General features: G+C 42.2%; 1 protein-coding gene across 5 annotated transcripts in view; it reads right to left on the bottom strand.

The window, feature by feature from the left end:
• C2CD6 (C2 calcium dependent domain containing 6) overlaps positions 1-26,068 on the bottom strand; it is a 65,156-nt gene that overhangs the window by 26,028 nt on the left and 13,060 nt on the right. For 2 of the 5 annotated variants that reach the window (XM_039354222.1, XM_039354241.1), the window contains exons 5-9: positions 18,610-18,732; positions 15,771-15,815; positions 12,323-12,391; positions 10,572-10,663; positions 2,440-2,592 (exon numbers count right to left, since the gene is read on the bottom strand). In XM_039354222.1, coding sequence (XP_039210156.1) covers positions 2,440-2,592; positions 10,572-10,663; positions 12,323-12,391; positions 15,771-15,815; positions 18,610-18,732 — 482 coding nt within the window. Of the gene's footprint in view, positions 1-2,439; positions 2,593-3,562; positions 3,736-10,571; positions 10,664-12,322; positions 12,392-15,770; positions 15,816-18,609; positions 18,733-26,068 lie in introns of those variants that run through there. The other 3 variants (XM_039354232.1, XM_039354261.1, XM_039354252.1) reach the window with 3 other exon arrangements.

The following is a 26,068-nucleotide window of genomic DNA, read 5'->3' on the forward strand; positions in this document are numbered from 1 at the left end:
TCACATTGTTCCAGGGTCATGTGATCCCCTTTTGCAACCTTCTGACAAGCAACGTTAATGGGGGAAACCAGATTCACTTAACAACCATGTTACTAATTTAATCTCTCTCCCTCTTTCTTTCTCTCTCCCTCTCTCTCTGTCTCCCTCTTTCTTTCTCTCTCCCTCTCTCTCTGTCTCCCTCTTTCTCTCCCATTTTTCTCTCCCTCTCCCTTTCTTTCTCTCTCCCTTTCTCTCTCCCTCCCTCTTCCTTTCTTTCTCTCCCTCCCTCTCTTCCTTTCTTTCTCCCTCTCTCTCCGTCTCCCTTTCTTTCTCTCTCTCCCTCTTTCTCTCTCTGTCTCCCTTTCTCCTTCTTTCTCCTTCTCTCTCTCCCTGTCACTCTCTCTCTCTCTCTCCCTCTCTCTATTTCTTTTTCCCTCTTTCTCTCTATTTCTCTCTCCCTCTCTTCCGCTCAAAGATCCTTAAAATCCTTAAAAGTTATGCTTGGGTGGAAGACTTTTTCTTTTACAGATGGGGTGGGTTGGCAGACAAGTACTCAAAAAAAAAAAAAGGAAAAAAAGTGCGAATAGGTATTCAGTAGCTAGCTTGAAGTTTGAACGACTTCTTTCTCTTGCCACCGGCTTCTCGGAGGAGCAAAAGATATCCAGCACTGCAACCAGGCGCCCTGGACTGGCCATTCCAGGGCTTCCTGCACCGGCTGACTTAGTTGTCTGCAACCTCCTGTTGATGTTTGAGGGGGGGAAAGGGACATCCGAGGAGGGAAGTTATGTTGGATCGTCGACTCTGTGTTGAGCCCCGTGGGCCTGACATTTGCGGGCAGGTGGAAACCCGCCCGCCGAGCCACCATCTCCCCATCGCCCTCCATGCTGGCCGGCTCCGTCGCCAGACCTCCCAGCTGACAAGCTCACATTCAGGGGGTAGCCAGCTGACGGGCGCCGAAGATTGGTGCCGCAGTGGCCTCCCAGCCACCCACTTCTTCGGCTGGAGCAATTGCCAGGGCTTGCATGGTCGCCGGCGGCAGGGAGCAGGTCAGTGGCCATTGGGGACGGCAGCGGCGCAGTGCCGTGGGAGGCGGCAGCACAGGGGGGAGTGGTTACCTGCATCCTGCTGGCCGAACTCTGGAAGCCTGCCTGAATGAAGAATTTTAGGGGGAGTTTAAAGTGAGACAGGTTCCTAAGAGTATGATGTGTGAGGCATGGGGGGCATCGGTGGCGGGCTGCCCCCCCAGAGCTGGAGCGGCTGGTGCAGCCACCCCCGCCCCCATACCCCAGCCTGCAGCCGCCCCGCCAGCCCTACCACCCACACCGCGCAGCCCCTCTGTGTAGAGCGGGCCCTGTAGCTCCCACAGCACCAGCTGCACACCACACTGATGGTGCAGAGCTTGCGGTTGCTGAGCCAGACGCCAATGCAGGGTGGCGGGAGGGCGAGGGCTGCAGGCAGGCTGAGGCAGCGGCAAGCATCGTGGGCCAGGCCCTCCAGGGCAGCCATGTAGGCACACAGGGTGAGGCAGTGGTGGCGCAGGTTCAGCACCAGCTAGGCCACCAGCTGGCCCAGCCCAAGGAAGGTCAGCCACCCGCCCCGCCAGCACCTCTGCCACCACCTTTCCCGCATAGCCGCGCTGTGTCAAGCGGGCCCCGCGGCTCCCACAGCAGCAGCTGCAAGTCACACCGATGGCGCACGAGGTGAGCACGAGGCAGGCGAACACATGTTTTCCATGCTTCAGTACCAGGCTCTCCATGTAGCAGCGTGACATGGAGAGCCTGGCTGACATGGGTGAGCATGAGGCAGGAGTGCACATGGACTCCGCTTTTTCGGCAGGCCGAATTAAGTGCTGCTCCCCATCTCCCACCCCTGGTCCTCTTTTACTTACAAGTAGGAGATGGCGTAGTTGCTCAGTGCAGAGACAGCCATTAATGACCAGGTCTGGACATTTCCTATTGGCTTTTGAAAGCCAATAGAATAGAGTCTATTCAATAGAGTCTATTCTATTGGCTTTCAAAAGCCAATAGAATAAGAGGGAATAGCACAGCTAAGGAAAAGGGGGGGAAATGGCGGACTACATTGTTTGGCGACCCCCGTGAAATGGTCGTTCAACCCCAAATGGGGTCGTGACCCACAGGCTGAGAACCGCTGCTCTACAGGGTGACTTTTGACTCTTTCCAGGGTCCCCTGCGGGGCAAAATTTAATACGAAATTCCTGTGCCTGTTCCACCGCGACGTCAAAACTGGAAGCACCTTTACTGGATATTGACACATACAGATTTTCAAAGCTCAGTCCCAGAGAAAAAGTAGGACATTTTTAAATTCAATCTGTTTCCTTGGTTAGTTGATTTTTTAATATAAATAAAGAAAAGAGGTCTATATTGAATGCATGACTGCATTTAGAGAGCATAAGAAGAGCTAACATATAAAAGAGAAATGCTTTTTCATCAGTTTTCTTACCTTTCTCGGGCTGGCTGTTTCAAAGCTTTCTGAAGAGTTTTGTAGTGTTCTGCACTTTCTTTAGGAATTTCCACTTCAGGGCTTCCAACTGTGACCTTTAGATCTGGAGATAAGAAAGCAGGGTAATCCATGTGCCGTGGTTTGATGACATTGCTGCAAAACAAATAAAAGCAGTGCCTTCAAAGTTTATTCCTGGTAGAAGTAATCACAAAAGAGCCCTTCTCTATTATCTTTCTCTATTGGATACCATTTTTTTTAATCAAGTCTATATATCTTCAATGAAAACATACTTTCAGAAGCAAATGTTCAAAATAAGATTAACTTAAGCACAAAGGACTCACTGATACTTAAACAAATAGTTTCTGTTTAAAAGATCAACCAACATGATCATGCTTTCTCAGCTAAAGTTAGTACTTTATAAAGATTACATTTAAATGTACGGAGAATTACAGTTAAATGTTCAGAAAACTAGAGAAATCAGTTATGATGAGTTTTGCAGGTATAAATATCCTGATAATCTAGCAGCCATGGCCTTGGGCCAAAGTTTACAAGAGCTTGCCTAAAAACTCTGTAATGTTTAGACATTCTAGATCCATGTTGTATAGATGCTACTTGTATTTCCATCAGCCAGATACATAAAGGCTTCTCACATATTTGTGTAAATGAGGTCATTACTCTCAAAAACATTTCATGTTAAATAGTCCAGACAATAAAATTTACTCTCCCACTATTCATTTCCCAATGAGTTTTAATTGGAAATAAGTGAAATTTTGTTGTGAAATTTGACATCTGAAACTAGCTATGTGATACTTGTTACTGTTTACTTCTTTACAAACTGAAACTGAGCAAGGACACAGGGAGCATTCCCGTGGACATTAATATATTAATATGGAGGATGGAGATCACACCAAAATTCTAGTTTGGCCATCTCTAATCTGCATCTTCTAATCTTCAACTAGTTCTAGAATTCTCCAGCCACTGTGACCATGAAATCACAATCCCACAATTTTGAACCCATCTAGTCTAAAAAAAATTCTGTATATATTCAGAACTCTTACATTGGATTACACAAGAACTATAAACAACCATTAATGAAAGATGAAATATAAACAGGTAAATTCACCTTGAAGAACAGAACATTTGCTGGTAAAAGGTTTTGACTTAATCTAATTTAGGAGATCCAATATCCACGCAGGCTACCATTAAATTAGAAACACAAGTTAAGATAGGCAAGGAAATGGTGATGGTTCAAATCACCAGGACCAGATGGACTACACCCCAAGGTTCTAAAGGAACTGGCAGATGTGATCTCAGAACCACTGAACTGTATATCTTTCAAAGATTCTGGAGCACTGGGGAACTATCAGAGGACTGGAAAAGAGCTGATATAGTTCCCATCTTCAAAAAAGGGGAAAAAATGAATCCAGGAAACTACAGACTTATCAGCCTGATCTCAGTACCTGGGAAAATTCTGGAAAAGATAATCAAGCAATGAATCAGCGAACAACTAAAGGCAAACAAAGTCATTACCAAAAGCCAACATGCGTTTGTCAAACACAGATCATGCCAGACAAATCTTATTGCATTCTTTGACCAAGTGACAAAATTAGTGGACCAGAGGAATGCTGTGGATATAATTTATTTGGATTTCAGTAAGGCATTTAATAAAGTAGACCACAACCTACTACTTGATAAGATAAAGAAATGTGGGTTAGACAGCATCAACACCAGATGGATTCCTAACTGGCTGACTGGCCGTACTCAGCGTGTGGTCCTCAATGGAACTGCATCTACATGGACGGAAGTATGTAATAGGGCTCTGTTTTGGGCCCAATGTTCTTCAACATCTTCATCAATGAGTTGGATGAGGGGATAGATGAGGAACTCATCAAATTTGCAGATGACATCAAGCTGGCAGAAATAGCCAGCACTCCAGAAGATAGGCTTAAGATACAGAAGGGTCTTGGCCAATTTGAACATTGGGCGCTGTCTAACAAAATGAAATTCAATGGTGAAAAAAGTAACGTTCTACATTTAGGCAAAAAAACCCAAATGCACAGGTATAGTATAGGTCAGTAATGGCGAACCTTTTAGAGATGGAGTGCCCAAAAACTGGCCCTGCCCCTGCCCCACCCCCTGCCCCACCCCACCTGCCTGCAGAGCCACTCACCGCCTCCAGGGCCCACCGCAGATTGCCCAGGCAGCCCAGCAGCACCATGGCCACGCCCTCTGCCCGCACCCCCGCAGTATCAACTGTGCGGGATTGGGCATGAGGGCAGAGTCTTGTCTATGCTGCTTGGCTGCCATGTCCTTGGCTGCCCTGCTCCGTATGGGCCACGCTCAGGGGCAACTGTCCTCCAGGGCGGCTGCTGGTGAGGAGGGGGTCATGGGGGGAAGGCAAGGCTGGGGCAACGGCACGTGTGCCCTCAGAGAGGGTTCCAAGTGCCGCCTCTGGCATGCGTGCCATAGGTTCGCCACCACTGGTATAGGTGGTACCCTGCTCAATAGTAGTAATGTGAAAGGGATCACGGAGTCCTAATGGACAGTCACTTAAATATGAGCCAACAGTGACTTCCGATGGCGACGGCCATGTCAATGGTGGCTTTTTTCAGCCGTCCGCCCTGGGATGTGTCAAAGCCAGCTGAGACAGCAAGCAACAGCTGTCTCGCGGCTTGGAACCTCTCTGCCCGGGCGAAGGGGAGGAGGTGAGCTTTCCTCAGATAGTGGTAGAGCTCCCCGAGACCCCAAAGCTTTCTTTTTTGGTGGTCAGAGGGTGAGAGCTCCCATGGAGACTGGGGTGTTCTCCACATTCCAGGATGCCTTTGCCCTGATCTTCTCCAGGGCAGCAGTTCTCAACCTGTGGGTCGCGACCCCATTTGGGGTCGAACGACCATTTCATGGGGGTCGGCAAACAACGCGATCCGCCATTTTTTTTCTGGGGCGGCGCATGGAGGCACCGCTGTACATGCGTGCCGCACAGCGGGCCGCCGCCACGCATGTGCGCTGCACAGGGGGTGCCGCCACGCATGCGTGGCGTGCGGGGGCGCTGCCACACATGGGGCGGCACGCGGGGCGGCGCATGGGATGCCGCCGTGCATGCGCACCGCGCAGGGGGCAGCACATGGGGTGGTACCGCGCATGCGCATGCGCGCCACCTGCTTAATACTGGGGTTGCCGTATAAAAAGGTTGAGAACCACTGCTCCAGGGCAAAGCTAGATGCTGCTTCCACATCTGCGCTTAAAATGAATTTGTGAGTAAAATTTAAAGCAGACAGAGTTCACCAGGAGAGACTAAAATGGGGTTTATTTTGAGACTTTAACTCTGGAAAAGAATTTATCTTCTCCTTCCTTCAATTAAGAGTGGTGAAAAATGGCGCTGAGATGTTGATTCTTTGAGTGAAAGGACCGGAACTTCTATTTGGAACGATGTAACAGATTTTGCATTTGTATAAATTGCAAGAATGTTCTTTTTTTCTTTTAAGGGAGCTTTTGTCTTTTTTCCCCTTCTCCTTTTTTCTTTTTTTGGGGGGGGGGTATTTGTTGATTTTATAAGATTTTAGCAGACTTTTTAACAAGTGGTCTTAAAAATAAAATGGCTTCAAAGCGTCTTGGAGCTTCTGTTGCTTCTAAAGCCTTGATCTTCCTGGTAATGCAGACAGCTCAGCAAGCTAAGTCTAAGTTTCCACCACCTTCTCCATTGTCATCAGCAAGTATACTTAAAGATTTACAGGATGCCTTGGGAAAATAGGCACGACAGATTAAAGAAGAGATGGAGGGATTTTTTGAAAATAAATTAATGAAACTGAGAGAGGACATAGCGTTCGCGTTTCAAGTTTGTTGGTCATATAGATCAACTGGATGATAGTATTGATGATGTTGTGGAAAATTTTGAAAAACTGGAAGATCGAATTGACAAAGTGGAAAATAACGTGGAAATAATACAGGATGAAATTACTATGTTACAATACAGAAACATGGAATTTGCTTTAAGAATAAGGGGAATGAAGAAAAATATGCAAGAGGATTTGAGACAAGTGGTGGTAAAAGATATAGCTTTCATTTTGGGGGCTGAGCCTGAAGAAATACTGAGAGAGACAGAAAAAGTTTTTAGAGTTAATTCTAGGGTTGTGAGGCAGATGAATTTGCCACGAGACGTGGTTATTTATTTTTCTAGGAGATCACTTCATAATGAAATTTTACAGGCTTTTTATAAGCAGAGATTTCAAATTGCAGCTCAAGATGTTATAATTTTAAAAGAAATATCTTCAAAAATTCTTAGAAAAAGAAAGGATTTTGCTTTTTTGGTTGATGAATTTAAAAAAACGACAGGTTCGATTCAGATGGGAGATACCAGTTGGAATAGTGGTGAATTATGCGGGGATATATTACAGACTTAATACAATTTCAAAAGCGAAAGATTTTTACATTTCGGTTTTGAATGCGGGCTCTCCATTATCTTTACGACCTGAGATAATAGAAGAAAAGTTGGAAGAGTAGCCGGTTGAAAGTGCTATGCTTTTGGATGTAGGTGACATACAGGTCGAACCTCTGCAGCAGTCTCTTGAGACAGAAGACTTTTTTAAGGAACCGAGAATGACTCGTGCAGCCTATAGACGTAAATTAAAAGAACAGCAGAAGACGGATGTTGGAAATAAGAAAAGGAAATGATGAACTTTTGTAGTAGTTTTTTGAGACAGAAGATGTTTTAAAGGAATAGTGAATGATTTGTGTTTAGTATGTTTTAAAGAAACAGTGAATGATTTGTGTAGTATGTAGATGTAAAGAAAAAGAATAATAGAAGGTGTTGATTTAGTGGAAAAGTTTAAATATTTGGGAGTATATATATTATAAATTCTTAATTTAAAGTGAAAAATAATTATGAGATATTATGGGTAAATGTGTAAAAGAATTTAAATTCTAATGATCTCTGTTGCTGAGAATTTTAGTGATTGAGATGAATGATTTGCTGAAACTTTTTAAGTAGGAGGGTATTAATAGATTTTCTTAGGGGTAAAAAGCAAAGAGCCAATTTTATCGAACGTAAGTTTGTTGCTTAGGTTATATTGGAGGGAAAATTTTGTGTTTATTATGGATGAATGATTGTTTAAAAGAAATATACACCTCAGCGAGGTGAAGATGGATAACTTATATGTAGAGTAGATATGGGTTATGATATGGGTTTAAAATGTATTATGCAGACTATGTTTTTTAGTTTTCAATTTGGAAATGCTTATATTGTTATTTTTTTTTCCTTTTTTTGTATTTGAGTTAAAGTATATTATTGATTTTACTATTTGTATAGTTGGATAAGTTTATTTAGAATTTGCTTGTTTATTTGTAACCCTGTAACCAGCTCTGGGAAGTGAGGGGGGGAGGAGGGAGGGAGGGGTTATTCTAGGGGGGGGGGATATTGTTAAAAACTTGTATAAAACTTTTCAATTAAAAAAAAAATGAGCCAACAGTGTGCTGCAGCTGCCAAAAAAGCCAAAACAGTGTAGACTGCATTAACAGAGGGATAGAATCATGATCACATTAATACCACTTTATAATGCCTTGGTTATATGCCTCAGGATGCTTATTAGTAGACCACATTAGCCCAACTGGAGGTCAACCTAGGCTTAACTGACATGCTGTCAGCTAATTAAGGCAAATAGACTCCAATATAGATGATTAAGAAATACACAGAGCTAACAGTGTGGTTTGCTTCTAAATAGAGTGACTTCACTTAAATACGAGCCAGCAGTGTGCTGCAGCTGCCAAAAATTCCAATGCAATTCTAGTCTGCATTAACAAAGGAATAGAATCAAGATCATGTGAGGTGTTAGTACCACTTTATAATGCCTTGGTAAAACCCACTTGGAATATTGCATCCGATTTTGGTCATCACGATGTAAAAAAGATGCTGAGACTCTAGAAAGAGTACAGAGAAGAGCAACAAAGATGATTAGGGGACTGGGGGCTAAAACATATAAAGAATAGTTGCTGGAATTGGGTATGTCTAGTTTAATGAAGAGAGGGTGACATGATAGCAGTGTTCTAATATCTCAGGGTTTGCCACAAAGAAGAGAGAGTCAAACTATTCTCCAAAGTGCCTGAAGGCAGGGCAAGAAACAATGGATGGAAACTAACCAAAGAGAGAAGCAACCTAGAACTAAGGAGAAATTTCCTGACAGTGAGAACAATTAATTCGTGGAACAACCTGCCTCCAGAAGCTATGAGTGCTCCAACACTGGAAGTTTTTAAGAAGAGACTGGACAACCATTTGTCTGAAATGGTATAAGGTTTCCTGCCTGAGCAGGGGGTTGGACTAGATGACCTCCAAGGTCCCTTCCAACTCTATTATTATTATTAAATTAGATAATGAAGAAATCAATCACAAACAGTGTATTCATATAAATTTGTCCAAGCAAAATTCAAGGGTAAGCTCTGTCTTTAATGCATTCTTTGAACAGAAGCAATGTATTTAAGTATCTACCTTTGAATATCAAGATGCTGCTGCTAATAGCCTCTGTGAAATGCTCTCTAGCTCTCTCTTGGTGTTCTTTTTTATTTTCTGTAACTTGCTGTGGATTACATTAAGTATCTACCTTTAATTATTTGTGTTCTTCTGTAACTGGCTGCATAGTTACAACTTATCGACATGGACTAAGAGCTGGACTGGCATTTTTATAGCAGAGCTAATAAAAATAGTTGAGGCATCTAATTTGTTAAATATGAGGGCATATGAGAATAATGCTTCATGTGAACACTACATTCTAAAATCACTATCTTCTGGGAAGATATAACAACAATATGATTCTGAGACAGGTTTTAATATTTGAGATGCTGACACTTTCTGAATTACACAACTACCATATAGAAAATGAAATCTGGACAACAGAAATGGATTGTTTGTACCTGTCTAGACACTAAAAAATTTGTTTTTCAACCAATGACATCTGCGGGATATAAGGAGGGTCAAAATGAGAAAAGCATCATGATCTCATAAGCTCTGGCCCTTTTTTATATTCATCCACTTAAAAAGGACAGAACTTCCAAAGACATGCCAATTTCACCATTCTGATAAATGTAGCAAGATTGCACAAATTGTGCTGTCTTTACTATTAGAAAAATTAATTTATGGGCCAATTACTCAATAGACTCAATGTTTGATGTTATTTACAACTTGTTTACATACATAGATATGTATGGGCAATTATAACAAAATATTGCAATATTTTCTTCATTTTTTTGTGTAAAATTCTTTGCACTTATATATATGCATGAGATGCCTTACTTTAATGTACTGTATGTGTTTGCCCATATCTATGTATCTCTCTTTTCTTTTTGTTCTATTTAATCAAATCAGAAATAGCAAAAGAGAAAGATGATAAACATTCATATTAAAAAGAAAATACAGTTCTGAATTTCAGTCTTGCATTGCTGACTATTTAATAACTAAAATAAAAACATATTTTAGGGAAGATTTTATATTGCCAAAAATTAGGATTTTTCTTCAATTTGGGGAAAGGTTTACATGTGTGCTAACATATAATTGAAGTTTATATAAAACAATGTTTGATATAATTATGCATCTATAAATATACAATTCCCTCCCCCCCCCAAGTATGTATGTATATATATATATATAAAGTCCAGTTGGGAGAAAAGCCTTTGTATAAATCAGGTTTTGTAGAATTTTTTAGTAAAAGTTAGAACCTATGTGCCTAAATCATAGTTCTCAAACTTAGAGTTGACAAATCCCAGGAGATTTGCAAAACCTGATTTAATGCCAATTTCTGATAATTTTTTTAAAAATTACTTTGAATTCTAGAAGACACTGAATATGCTAATACCAAGTTATCTAATACTGGAATGAGAGTCAAAAACAAGTCTTTCCCAATTCTTCATATATCTTTTCCCAGGGACAGGAAAAGACAGAGAATATATTTGGCAATATATATCTAGAATAGAACTTTATTTCCTAGGCAAGAGGCACTAAGGAAAAGAGTTAATTTATATTTTCAGATAAATGTTTTCATTTTAATCTCTACAGTTCTAATATAAAATAATTTAATTCTAAAACTACATGACATACTGTATGTATGCTATTAGTTAAGTTATCAGAACAATTTAATGTCTGGTATAAATGCCTTGAATAATCTTTTCTATCTTCTGGTGGTGGAACCCGTAGAAACATGGAATATGCCACAGCCTGGGCAGGATCTGCTCCTGGCAGTTTCAACTGCAAAAAAACCACCATGTTATAAAATGAATAACAAAATAATTTTAGTTCATTAATATACATTTTCTAAAATAAATAGCATAAAGAATAAAGCTTATACCAGTGGTGGTGAACCTATGGCACGCGTGCCAGAGGTGGCAATCAGAGCCCTTTCTGTGGGCACACATGCTGTCGCCCCAGCTCCACCTACCCCCGCGGCCCCTTCCTCCCTAGCAGCCCCCTCCGGAGAGTTACCCCTGGGCGCGGCTCGCACGGAGCAGCGTAGCCAAGGACATGGCAGCTGGGCAGCAGGGACAGGACTCCGCCCTTGCGCCCCAGTGTGCGCAGATGATGTTGCGGGGTGCGGGCAGAGGGCGTGGCTGCCATGACGCTGCAGGGCCGCCTGGGTGATTTGCAGTGGGCCATAGAGGCGGTGGGTGGCCCTGCGTGCGGATGGGGCAGGGGGCGGGTGGAAGCGGAGCAGGCAGGGTAGGAGGCGGAGCAGGGGCAGGTTTTGGGCACTCCGTCTCTAAAAGGTTCGCCATCACTGGCTTATACAGTATATCCTGAAGTTTTAGAGATTATGTACTACAATCTTGTTAGTCTCTTTTACTACAGCATCCTGTAAAAGAGCAAACAGAATTGTTTTTCTTACTCCAAAGACTATCTGAAATTCTATTTCTATTTCCAATCTGGAGTTGTATAGATAAGATTTGGCAACTTCTACTAAAATACTTGCCAGACCTATCATTACCCAATTGGAAGATATGAACTGTAGCTAAAAACAACTAAATTGTTGCAGTATTATGTACTTAGCTGACTCTTCTATTTTATTGATTGACTTATAAATCTATAGAATTTTCACGGATTCTTCATTTGGATATCTACATATGTCTTCATTAATACAATCGATTATAAAAATTTTTGCTCTGGTTTAGAACTTGATTTTTGATTTTGCTAATCCATTTTATGATATTTTCACTTTTCCTTCTCCTATCATAAATATTTTATCATAAATATTTTCACCTGTTTTTATTTTTTCTTGCGCATGACAGTAAATAATATTGATACGTGTGGTTTTCAGATGTCCCCTCTCTGAATATTTCTTAGGGGAAAGGGAGAACTGAGAAAAGAGTTTTGTCCTTTTCTGTTTTTCCTGCAAAATCATTTTAGATTTTACAAGGTTCTAAGTGGAAGTTCAGATATTATTCAAGAAGATATAAAATCAGATTGACATCTTGGGAGATGTTCATTTTCCCTGATCTCAATATTTTGACTGGAGGACCTGTCTCAGTGTAAGTTGCCTTTATTTCCTCTGACTCTGCTGAGGAAACCACATACTACAATGCAGCTAGCTGAGGACTACATACTGTAGGTCAGCACAAGCTTCAATCAATTATAATCTGTTCTGTTTGTTTATGTCTGTATATTTTATCTTTAGCCAAAGTCCACAGTTAGTAGGAAAAACTACTTTATTTCTTGCTTTGAGTTGTGGAAGGCTCTTCTATTATATATGTAGATGACAGTTTTAGTATAAGCTTAAAGCCCTGCCTTAAATTGCGTATCACATAATTCTTCTGGTCCTTTCCTCTTCTTTTAACAATTCATTACATGGTGAGTGTGAATCATCTCTCCTTTCAATATCTGATTAAAATTCAAGTAATCTAACGAGATAGCAACCTGATGTGAATATCCATATCCAAGACATCCATAACAGAACATAAATTGCACCTCTGCTGTGCAGAAAATCTGAAAAGTGTAAACATACAGCTTTTAGTTTGCAATGTATATTATACCGGTATATTTTAAAAAATCTAATAAAATCCTTTTAAGAATGAAATGCAACAATTTTTCTGGTTTTCCCACAAGTCTGTGTACAGTATATATGTATAAATAAATAAAAAAGACTACCTAAACAACAACCAAAAACTTCTGCATTTCATAATTTGCTTCCAGAGAAAACATTTACATGAGAGAAGAAAACATATTCATCATGTTTCTTACTGAAGGTAGGACAAGACTGGCCTACAACCAGATCCCAATGGAGTAGCAATCCTTTGCACACAGCTATTGGCCAGAGAAGAAAAGTATTTTTTGGCTACTATCTTTTTTGCAAGTTCCTAATCATGTTCTCATGATGTTGCGAGAGGTAAAAGGTGACTATTGGATATATTGCATGTGTGAGTGTTGCTGGCTAAATTCACCATTTTGTCTTTTTATTGTCTCTTTTTAGTCTTTTTTTATAGTGAACAGTTCAGGTGATGCTTAAAAGGAACAAATTAAATTGCACTGATGTCTCATTATCTGAATAAATCTGAACATGGTACGACACAGATGCCTGACTGACCCAGTGTAGCTTAGGGTTGTTTTTTTTCCCCAAAGCGCAGGCACATGGTTCAGCCAATGTCCTCATTGCAGTTTGGAATGAGCAGATGATGGGAGCACTGGAGCAAATTGCACCTGTGCAAACTCTCTGTGCATATGGAGCTCATAGAACAATATGGATTACCAAGCAGTTGTATGAGAGGAAATGAGACTAGACACCTTAAGCACTGCTGGAGTAAGACAAAGAATGAAGTCAACCAAACAGAGGTAAGAGTGTTTATTAAAATTTACCAAGGGGACTAGGGTGATATGATAGCACTTCTCCAATAATTGAGGGGCTGTAACAGATAGGAGGGAATCAACCTATTTTCCAAAGCACCTGAAGGCAAGCAAGAAGTAATGGATGGGAACTTAACAAAGAGAGATTTATCCTGGAATTAATGAGAAAATTCCTGTCAGTGAGATTAAACTGTGAGACGGCTTGCCTCCAGAAGTTGTAGGTGCTCCTTCACTGGACATTTTTAAGAAGAGATTGGACAACCATTTGTCTGGAATAGTATAGGATCTCCTTTTTGAGCAGAAGGTTGAATTAAAAGGCCTCCAGGTCCTTTCCAATTCTGTTATTCTATATACCTTGCCATGATAAGGGTGGTGAGCTGTACTTATTTATCTTTACTACATCAAAGATAACTGCCCAGCGGCCCTATTTTGGAAGACCAGAAGGAGCCAGGATTTCTCCTACAGGGTTGCTGTGAAAAATGTTGTTAGTATCTAATAAACAAAGTTGCTTGATTTTACTCGGAACTGGACTGGCAGGGCAACTCCATTGGAAGTGACTGAGATACATCTGAGCACTATTATTTGGGAGGAGTTTGAGTCGATTGGTCCAAGGAACTAGATAGGGTCTTCAGGGTTGTGATTTCAGCCACCTGTGTTCTGGACTCATGCCCCTCTTTGTTGGTTAAGGACTCCTTAGAGGAGGCATTTTAAGGAGGTGACAGTCTTGGGAGGTGACAGTTCAAGCTGTGGTTAATGCATTTTTGAAGGAACGAGTGTATACCATATGCCTTGAAGGATACAGTGGTGTGCCTCCTTCTTAGAGGGCATTCGACCTAACAATTCTTGACAACTTTTGTACAGGCTCCAATCTGGCCTTCTTAGGAAAGGTTGTTGAGAGGGTGGTTGATGCTCAGCTATAGGGGGCCTTAATCTTCGGCAGGCCCTCTATCTGTCTATCCACCTGGACAGCACTTAAATCAGGGGTCCCCAACCTATGGGCCACGGCCCGGTAGTGGGCTGTGGCCTGCTGGTCATTGGGCTGTGGGACAGGCTGGCCAGTGTGCGTGCACACCCCCACACTTGCGCTAGCACCGTGACCACAAAAACAGGATGCCACTCCTCCAGGTGCAAAAAAGGGATGCCGCAGCAACACCTTGGGGTGTGAAAACGGGATGTTGCCACGTGGTGGGGCACAAAAACGGTGTGCCACCATACCGCGCAAAAATGGGCCACCACCGCACTGCAGGGCACAATGGGCTGCCGCTGCGGGGTGCAAAAATGGGCCACCACCACACTGCAAGGCCTAAAAACGGATTCTGCCATGCCGCGGGGTGCCCCCATGCCACGGAGTACACAAAATGGGCCGCCACTGTGCTGCAAGGCCCAAAAATGGATGCTGTCATGCTACGGGGTGACCCCACACCACGGGGTGCAAAAAATGGGCCGCCACCATGCTGCAAGGAGCAAAAATGGACACTGCTGCGCCATGGGACACAAAAATGGGCCACCGCTGCTCTGCAAGACACAAAAACGGATGCGCCACAGGGTGCAGAAACAAGGCGCTGCACCACACAAGCACAGGGCAGGGCTAGTGAGTATCACGCAGGTGCTAGCCCCGTCCTGTTTTCAACGTATGTGTTCGCGGCCTCTTGCGCACGCACGCATGTAAAATGCTTCCCCCTCCCTTTTCCTCCGGTCCGCCAACCGACAAAGGTTGGAGACTTCTAACTTAAATCCTGAGTCTTCCCCCAGCATTGAGATAGGGTGAGGTCAGGGTGGGATGAGATTGTTGGGTGCATTAGAGCGGTGTGGCTATGGCACCAGTTTTTCTATTTTTAGTTTTATTGCTGTTGATTTTTTATTGGTTGTAAGGTGTCCAGGGTTGTTTAAGATGGGGGACTATATAAATATTTTAAATTAATCAGTCAGTCAGACTGATTAATCTTAGATATGTTTTACACTATAATCAAAAGGTTTGAGAGGGGCAAGGTGGTCATTTGGTAGTGCTCTAACTCCCCCCAAAAGGAAACCACTATATGGTTGAACATTATATATGAACACGAAATATATATATATATATATATATATATATATATATATATATATATATATATATATATATGGTTGTGAGAGCAGTCTTTATTTATTTCTTAAAAAATCTCTTGTTCTATTGGATCCTACACATCTGTATTAAAAGAAAGCATAAGAATTCATACTAAGCTTTTAAATCTGCTATTTTATACCAATTTCATTTGCAGACAAAAGGAAGACAAAAGTGAATATTTCCTTATATTGAAATAAACTAGATTTCTTGAAAAGAATACGCTAATTTTTATCTTCTGTTGATATAGGCCTGAATTTATTATGTGAATTTATATACTATAGTTCATAAACTATACTTTGTCATGTCAACAACACAAATGGAGCTTACAAAATGTAGATGTATGTGGTAACAATAAAAAGAGAACTGTTTACATATAAATTCAATGTTCTTTTAAAATTATTTTTTTGAAAAAAGTCTCACCATGTTTCTAATCCTCATAGGGCATGTTTCAGTGAAGGACTGCTTCTAAATATGGGGGCAGAAACAAAAATTTAAATTATTTTTCTGTGTTTACATATTGTTTATTTTATAAAAGCAACAAAAACGTTAATTCAGCTTTAAGATTTCCAAGAAGAGTTTAGAAAATGCATGAAATTACAACAGTAAATTGGATTCATCCACCATATTAAATCAAAATCAAACCATCTTGCAGCTTAATGGGAAATGTTAACCCAACTGGTATAAGTAAACACTAGATTTGATTTTGATCCTTAGCGTTTTGTTGATTATGAATTAGTATTAATTACACAAAGGCTTTAAGCTCTTGAGGATGGAATGGCTACTTTCTCTAGTAGAATGTTAATTTAGTTTACTATTATTATTATTTCAGGAGTAAGTTGTTTTTTCTTATCATTATAGAATCATTTAAAAAATCTTATTACAGGATGAGCAGCCCAGTAAAAATAAATAACATTGGAAAAAAACCTCAAGAGAACATAGCAAAGTTCCTTCGCTATCTTATCCCATGTGACACAGGTCCTTAATTATCTTCCAGCCATATAACTTCCAAATCTGAAAGAGTGTCACTTGCCGGGAATAAAGTAGTAAAAATATAAGACTCTGCCCAAGCTTCTTTAGCAATTAATGGTTGGCCTTAAAAGGGGCTTCCAGTTACCCATACTACAAAAGCTCAGCCCAACATCAGTGAATAGTGGAGGAAGATAGCCAATTAGGCACGGAGGAGGTGAAATCAAAGCAGTTTGCTGGAGTGAGCAACAAGACTCTGAAGCTGCTGAAGGTAAATAAGAAGTAGCAGAGCTTTACAGCGTCACAAGTCTTCCAAAAACACAGGCCAGGTCTTTAATATTTACTATATCTTCGTTTATTTACAGATGGATTGAATCACTTTCATAGATAATTTTCTGAACATTTGTAGTAATAGAGTTATTACAGCCCATTAACCTTAAGCCTGTAAAAAACAAAAAAGGAACTTTGGATCCATGAAAGACAGCTGAATTTATGAGAGTATAATAGTGCACTTAAGCAAACACTAGAGAGTTATGTTCTCCTACAATATACATACTGTAAATTTTTAATTAGAACCACTAGAAAGGTTAAATAATTGGAGATAATTTTGTGGAAAATTTCTATGGGCATATAACTCAATTTACAGAAAGATACAGAATTTGAATGGAACTAGAAGAAGGATATAGTTAATCTAATACTAGGAGATTAATAGTTATTCTTCACTGATATGAGTAAAGCTGAACCTTGGCAGAAGCTTTCTGGTAATATGATCACAATTTAGGCGCTTGGTAACTGGCTCACATTTAAGATTGGATGAAATGTCATGTAGTCATGTGATTGTGATTTGTTATGATTTTTTTGCCAATTTCCAGTAAAATATGTCCATTGAGGAAAGTGAATTTGCTTAACAACCATGTGATTTTTTTACTGACCATCTGAGTCACCCAACAACCACAGTGACTCATGACAATTATAAAAATGGTCATAAAATTGGGTCCAGTCACATGGTGACCCAACTTATCATTACCATGGTCCATGACTAATGATCAGTGTTCCTATTGGGGTTGTAAGTTGAGGTTACCTGTACTGTATACAATAATCTCTGACTATAGCCTTGGCTTAGTTGTAACTCTGTGAACCTGACTTGGTTAGTAGATTATGGTCTGTTGCCTGCATCACCTTGTTCAGGAAACAGAAAACTCCTGAGAATACCATTGATAGCCAAGAAAACGAATAGATCATAGTACAAATCAATCCAGAGTTTGCACTTCAAGTACAAATGACCAGGCTCAAATTATTATATGAAGATTTAAGTTTCTTAAGAAATCTATCAGGAAGATAGAAGGAAAGAGAATAAGAATTTTTTACTCAGTTAAAACAGATGATAGCACACCACTGGAAGACCTAAAAGGCCAGATTGGAGGCAGATTGTCCCAGAGAAAATCTATTTAGCTGCTGTGAGTCAACATTGACTTAAGGATACATAATCAAATAAAAATCAAAGATTCAGATCTAGACCTTTATTTCAGTCATTGGGTAGCATAGCAGTATACAATCAACCCAACAGACTGTTATTAGAACAGTCAAAATCAGAAATACTGAACTGAAATATGAGCTATCAGGTAGCCAAATAAGAAAAAAAAAAGTATTTCCTCCAATACTATCAAGATTAAAATAACGGCTATTGTTATTCTAATTCCCTTTAAATCTATATGCCTATAAATTGGTGTTTAGACCCAAGTCCTAAGAGATGTAAACAGAGAAGAAAGGCTTAAATCTAAAATTTCCATATTTATGAAGCTGCAGGAGCAATCACTTTAGTAGCAATATAAAGAATTTTGGCAATCTCAAAAAGGATAGGCTCTAATAGATAAGAGGAGATATGTTTAAAGAAAATCAGTATGGTTTGGGTATTTTATCAAACGAGAAAATAAAACACATTCTAATATCCTTATAAAATTAGCAATGTAAAAGCACAGCAGATTCTCCATTGTCTATATCACATGGACATAATCAAAGGGTATTCAAAGAGTTAGAACTCTGAACCAAACTGAAGGAAAAAAGAATAATAATCTTGTGCTTCAAAACTTGACAGAAAAAATATCATGAGATTTGTAGAAAATTGTTTAAAAAATGACATGCAATTAAAAGCAGTATATAGTACTTGTATCAACTGTCATTATGAAAAAACAACTGCAAATTAATTTCTCCAAAGCCACTTAACAGGATATATGCTTTATAACGCTTTGTCTTGGAGCATAATTATGTAGAACAGCTTTTATATTAAACCTACCTGAATAACTTCATATAGGTGCATAGTTACATTCCCAAACAGCCTTGGAAAGTCTTTTGGACCTTCAAAGCCCACCAACTCTAAAACAATCCTATTCCTAGGATCACTTTTCTGCTTTGGAACCTGAAAATCAATATATGTAGCAAACATATTTACTATGAAAAAACAAAGAGAAAACATGCATCAATATTGCCAACTGGCAGCAGTTGAATGCAATAGATATCAGTTCATTAATTAGAGCTTTCTTTGGGCTTCTGTTTAAAAATATTGTTAAGAACCTCTGTCTTTTCTCTAGTTATAGGTTGTTGGTTTTTGATCAAAAAAGCAATGTGCAGTGACACTTCAGGGAACTGTTTTCTCCATAATCCAGTCTCCCTAAAAAGGGGGAAGAAGTAAGGATGTGCAGCATTTGGGAGAATTTCTGTTGTCCACAACTCAAGTAAGTTCTGATTTATCAGGTGTAAAGAACTATTGATGACTGTTCTCAAGTAGTTAGTTCAACTTTGTCTAGGCAGGAGCTAAAGAATTAGGTAGAGCTGTGCTTCTGAACTCCAAAACTTCAGGTATGTCTCTAAATGTGAAGAATGGATAAAAATCTGCAAATCAAGATTCCTGCAAAAGCCAGTGCCTACCATAAAGGAAAAAAATGGGGGATTCAATTGTGGAAGACTTAAATAGTCATAAATACCCACAGTCAAAATGGCAATACCACTGCAAAGTTATATCCCACTTGTTAAGTCCTCCGTTCGATGGCGAATGATGAGGAGTCATGACGAAGTTAACAGCTCTTTATTTACAATCACCAACACTCGAACGAACAGACAGGCTCGCAGGCCTCTCTCTTAAAAGCGACCAGAGACCCAGACAGAAACATAACAAAGTATCTGGCATTTCGCACCTTGCGCATGCACACAAGGCTGGCGCCACTCAGTCTGGTCCCGAGCAGCTTCTGGAATGCCCGGGACCATTGCAATGTCCCGAGACTGCTTTTGCTCAGGACACAACATCCCTCCCCCCTAGATGGAACATACCTGTACACCCACACGCATTATCTCTTGGGGAGAGTGTTATAAAGTTCCAACAATCAAATGCACTGAATGTGGAATACCCGAGGTTGCCTTCAAACACAACCCTTCAACATGTTCCGGAATAAATGTATCCGAATTAAATTAAAAGAAAAGTAAACAAAATAATCTCTTAACCATGGTCCTTGTGATCAGGCCCCCTGGAACTTGACAGCAACCTCACAAATTCCCTAAAATATTTGGGTGGGCACTTGGCCCGCTGCGACCTCCTAGGGCCAGGAGAGATTTCTTGGCCCCCTTGTTCCCCTACCCGGCGAGACAGGCCACTTTGTGGCTGCCTTAAATTGTCCGAGGACCCCGATGAGATTGCCTGCCCCCCCTGCTCGCCTACCAGGCTAGGTAGGCCAGGGCTTTTCTGCCCCAAAGACCTGGTTGACCTGCCCATCTGCTGGCTGGCTGGACCTTCTAAGCCCAAGCCAGCATACCTTGGAGGAGTGGTAGTCCCCGGTTCCACAATGGACCCTTCTTGGGAGCACTGTCCCTCAAACCCAAGGCCAGCAGATGAAAAGTGCTGGGTAGCGGGATTACCCCAGTGCTCTGTAGCCCCCAAGCATGTGCCTGAGGTGCCGGAATCAGGAGTCGCCTCCCTGGCTACCCCCTTCCCTGTTGACCTCCTTCTGGAAGCAATTGCAGAATTGAGCCATCCCCCCTGCTGTATTTCTTGTTCTCTTGCAGTTTGTGAGTTGTGTGGATACCCCCAGTCAGTCTCCCTGTCTGGAGCACTATCTGTCGTGTGTGAATAATGTGGATACCCCTGGTGTGACTCCCTGTCTGGAGTAACTGTGGATGTGTGGGATGACCCCCTATCCATTGAATTCCTGTTCTGAGCACTTGCGGAACCTTGTGATGAAACATCCATGGCCTCAGAGCAGCTAGTGAAGACCTGTGAAACTGATCCCCAGAATGCATATTATGATCCTCCTCCCCCCCCCCCCGAGCAGAGCCAGGAGTGGAAGAGTGAGAGTCCAGTCTCTAACGCAGCTGGTCTATGTGCCTGCGAAGAATGTGGCCGTCTCCCAAGGTCACTTCATATGACAACGGCCCTGAGATCTTGCAGACCACAGCTGTTACCCAGAGATGACCAAGCCCATAGTTTCGTGCCCAGACCAGATCATCCACTTGAAGTCTCCTCGATGCCCATGGTTGTGACACCTGTGACTGCACCCGGTCAGGGTGCAGCCTGTCCAGCTTAGTGATGAGGCGGCGACCCCAGTGGAGTTCAGCAGGGCTCTTCCCAGTGGCAGTGCATGGTGTGGTGCGGTGTGCAAGAAGAAAGTCTGCTAACCTGTGATGCCAGTAACCGTAAGTCAGTTTCTTGAGGGCATCCTTGGTATTTCGCACCATTCTCTCTGCCAGTCAGTTGGACGATGGGTGGAAAGGAGCCGATGTTGCCTGCCGGATCAGATTGACCTGAAGAAAAGCCTGGAACTCAGAAGAGGTAAATTGAGGGCCATTATCCAAAACCAGAACATCTGGAAGACCGTGTGATGCAAAGATTCCTCTCAACACTTGAATGGTCTTAGCAGTAGTAATGGAGGAAACAGGAACAACCTCTAGCCACTTGGAATAGCTATCAATAACAACCAGGAAGAATTGCCCCTGAAAGGGCCCAGCGTAATCTATATGCACCTTAGACAATGGGGTATGAGTTTCCTCCCACCTATGTACTGGTGCCTGAGGCATGTCAGGCCGAGACTGTTGGCACACTTGGCACCCGTGCACCTGGGCCTCGATGGCTTTATCGAGTCCAGGCCACCAAAGATGGCTGCGCGCAAGCGCTTTCATCCTGACTATACCAGGATGACCCTCATGCAGAGGTCAAGACTCTAGACCTCAATGAGGCTGGGATCACTACCCTGCTACCCCATAACAGGGCACATGTCAGGCCATCCTGACAACACCCATGTCAGCACACGTGTAAGCGTGTGATCAGTGGCAGTTTCTGCAGCCACATCCCTAGCATTGAGGGGAGACTCAGGCAACTCTTGAATAGAGAGAATATTAATAGCTGGAGCAGGATCAGGCTCCAATTGGTTCAGGGGTAGTCTGCTCAGGCCATATGCATGACCCATTTCCTTTCCTGGTTTGTGGACTAATGTGTAGTCATATGCTGACAGAAAAATGGACCATCTCAGCATACGAGGAGAAATTATATGTGGGGTCTGTTTGTTATTAGTAAACAAACCCAGCAGAGGCTTGTGATCAGTATATGAAATGGTGGCCATATAAGAAATCATGAAATTTCTTAATACCAGCCACTATGGCCAAAGCTTCTCTGTCAATTTGAGCGTAATTCAGCTCTGCAGAAGACAGAGTCCTTGAATAATAAGCCACAGGGACCTGTGTCTCATCAGCCTTCAGATGGTTAAGTACAGCTCCCACCCCATACAGAGATGCATCGCAGGCGATGCAAACAGGTAGTTGCTCATTGAAATGAGCTAGAACAGAATTAGACGGGAGCAAGGCCTTAACCTCATTGAAACTCTGGTCATGGACTTTCATCCACTGCCAAGGAGCTTGCTTGTCTAAGAGCCTATATAATGGCTCTGCCACAGCAGCCTTATGAGGGAGAAAATAGGCCTAAGAAGGCTTGCAGTTCACTCTTGGATTTAGGGCTTGGGGCCTGCTGTATGGCTTGCAATTTTGTTTCAGCAGGGTGAATGCCTTGAGCATCTATCCTGAATCCTAAGAAGTCAGTAGAATTGACTCCTATCTTACATTTCTCCTTCTTGAGTTTAAGGCCTGCTCTTCGAAAACGAAGCAAAACAGCCCTTAATCTTTCAGCTAAATTTTGAGATGACTCCCCTGCAATGAGGACATCATCGAAATAGGGACAGACCCCAGGAATACCTCGAAATGTGCTTTCCATGACACTTTGGAATATGCCAGGGGCTACATTTACCCCAAATTGCAGTCTCTTAACCTTGAAAGCCCCGTGAGTTACAATAGTTGGGCCTCTACAGCTGCCTCATCAACAGGTAACTGTTGATAGACCTATGCCAGGTCAAGCTTAGCAAAGATGCGGCCTCCCTTGAGGGAGGCCAGAATGTGGCTTACCACAGGTACTGGATAAGCGTGCTGTTGCAGCACCTTATTCAGTGTGCACTTGTAGTCTGCACAAATACGTATGTCCCCCTTAGCCTTTAGAGGCATTACTATGGGGGTTTCCCATGACTTGAATCCATAGGTTCTAAAATGCCCTGCTGGAGCAATTTTTCCAGCTCAGCATCAATTTTACCCTTGAGGGCAAAAGGTACCCTCCTAGGCTTAACTCTGATGGGTGTGACGGATGGGTCTAGCCGTAGCGAGACTTCTGCATGGCCTGACGTTTGCAAATTGTGCAGCCCAGTAACCTGGACTCCCAGGGCCTCGAACCAATCAAGTCCAATAAGGCTTGTTCGTTCACCCCCAACAACTACCACATCTAGGGGACCTTCAAAATCCTTATACTGCACTCTAAGGGTGGCCTCCCCCTTAACACACACCATAGAATTTTGAAAATCTATAAGTATTAGGTTCGAAGGCCTGAGTTTAACTCGAAGGCCACCGCTACTGCATATCTTTTTTAAGGTGTTACTGGAAATAATGAAAAGAGCAGACCCGGTGTCCAACTCCATTGATAAGGGAACCCCTTGCAGCCTTACATTAAGAGAAAGCTTCTTCTTAAGGGGCTTGCGTGTTCCTGTCCTCAAAATATTCCTGCGCAACGCGCAGAAACCCAACCTATGTTAGTTGGGGACCCTGGTACCTTTCAGATGCAATTCTTCATGAGGTTGAACCTTCTGGCGACCCAGACAGCTGCGATGTGGCCTTGTTTGCCACACGCTCTGCAAATGGCGGAACGGAACCTGCATTCAGTTCGCTTGTGGCGTCTTCCACACCCGAAGCATTGAAGGGATTCTTTGTCCTTGTCCAGACGCTCCTTCTGCCTCCTTCCAGCTGGCTGGTAAAGTCTATTCACCTCTTCTTCAGGATCCGCGTCTAACCCTTCTTGGATGTCCTCTTGGTGGACGGTAGCAGTCACTGGAGGGCTTCTGGTGGGCCGTAGGGTTTTCACAGCCCCGCCTGCTGCTTCCTCAGCTGCCACCTCTCTCAGTGCATCTTGGAAAGAGACATCCTCTCTAGCAAAAATCTTCTGCTGCAAGTCTCTGTTCCTCAAACCGCATACAAAGCGATCTCGCAGCCTCTCCTCCAGATCCTTGAACTCACAAGGTCTGGCTGCTTGCCTTAAGGCCGCAATAAAATCCATAGCAGATTCACCCGGCCTCTGGTCTCTCTGTTCAAATGTGTGCCTCCAAGCAATAACAAATAACTTTGGCTGGAAGTGTTCCTTTAGCATTTTCTTCAAGTCAGTATAGGTTACTGACTCTAGAGATGCAGGGGCCAGCAGATTCTCTGCAATTTCAAATACTTCCTGTCCACAGACACACAAGAGAGTTGCAGCCTTCAAGCCATCTTCTCTAACTTGATTTACTCTAAAGTAATTCTCAACCCTTGCAACATAGGAATTCCATCTTTCAGGATGTGAGACATCAAAATCAGACAAACGCCCAATCTTCGCTATCATACTTCTACTACCTTCACCACTCGCTCCTCTGCAAACTTCTGGGAAAGGGTCTTTTAGCCGAGCTCACCTTCCAGCGACGCTATACTGGCAGGCTGGGACACTGATTCAGACGCCGTCTTCCCTCTGCAGGACTTTCTGGGTGAGTCCTTAAACTGTTTCTTTTAGTTTGAAAGGCATCCCACCTTCGTCGCCAGTGTTAAGTCCTCTGTTCGATGGCGAATGATGAGGAGTCATGACAAAGTTAACAGCTCTTTATTTACAATCACCAACACTCGAACGAACAGACAGGCTCGCAGGCCTCTCTCTTAAAAACGACCAGAGACCCAGACAGAAACATAACAAAGTATCTGGCGTTTCGCACCTTGCACATGCGCACAAGGCCAGTGCCACTCAGTCTGATCCTGGGCAGCTTCTGGAATGCCCAGGACCATTGCAACATCCCGAGCCTGCTTTTGCAGGCTCAGGACACAACACCAGTCATATATTTTTCTAGCATGTTATAGTATTACAGTATTATTCAAATATTACTTCTTTACTACCTTCCCTGAAAGTAAGGCCTACCCCGAAAATAAACCCTAGCTTGATTTTTTGTGGTGAGCCTAATATAAGCCCTAACCCAAAAATAAGCCCTGGTTTTGGGATGAGGCACACACTTAAAAATCAAGCTAGGGTGGGGGATGTGTGGATCTGCCCTGTGTGCCCTGCACCCACCTATCTTGCAGCCAAGCCTCTCCTCACTGGCCCACTTCTTCTGAGGTGTCTTTCTGCAGCCAGGCCTGCATTTCTCAGTCACAGGCCTTTCCTGAAGGCCTGTGCAGCCGAGAACCAAACTATAGATTCAATCCATAGCTCGGTTCTGCAAGACATCTGCAACCGAGGACTGAGCTATAGATTGAATCAGTATTCGGCTGCATAGGCCTTCCAGAAAGACCTGACTGCAAAATGCAGGCCGGAATGCAGCTGCAGAATGAAGCTGCTCCTTCGACTCCAAAAGAAGTGGACAGGTTGGGCTGGGATATCGGTGCTGGAGGTAAGACATCCCCAAAAGTAAGACCTGGTGCCTCTTTTGGAGGAAAAAAAAAAAGACCCGGTCTTATTTTTGGGGAAACACGGTATTAGCTAAAGGCAAAGTTATTTTTTTCATATAGGCATTTAATAGAGCACTATACTAGTCACCAAGATCATCCTGTAATTATTCAATAGAAATCCTATTTAGTAAACTGCCTAGCAACATTAATTATTCCTCCCTGCGGTTGAGGGTATTTGATTCATAAGTATGGATTCATAGAAGAAGAATTAAATGAACGGAATATCTGGACCAACTGAATAGACTCACAGTTGCCCACCATCTGATTTCTTCTTTATTTATATAATGAAATATCACTATATCACTGGGCAGTCTCATATCCACTAGATATTTCTGCAATACTTCCCAGGTTTTTACCATTAGCCAAACTGGCCAAAGCTAGTTTAAATTAAAATACAGTGTATAAGGGGGGGGGAGATAAAAAGTGACAAATACTGTAGATCAGTGGTTCTTAACCTTTTTGAACAAATGACCCCCTTGAGCCAATGAGGAAGTTGTCATCGCCCCTCTCCCCCAACATAACCTCTCAATCATAACATAGGAAATAATTCTTCAATTTATGCAAACACTTATTTTGTTTTCTTTAAAATTGTCATCAGGACATATGATGCAAATAATTTATTTCCAGTCTTTTCCCCATATCTCAACTGTGTGAAAAATTTTGGTGCCACCATCTATTCCCAAACTTCATGATACATGTATTTCATTATTATCTTATTT

Source organism: Crotalus tigris, unplaced genomic scaffold, assembly GCF_016545835.1.
Source record: "Crotalus tigris isolate CLP2741 ecotype Arizona unplaced genomic scaffold, ASM1654583v1 scf7180000017568.13789103, whole genome shotgun sequence".
NCBI lineage: Eukaryota > Metazoa > Chordata > Lepidosauria > Squamata > Viperidae > Crotalus > Crotalus tigris.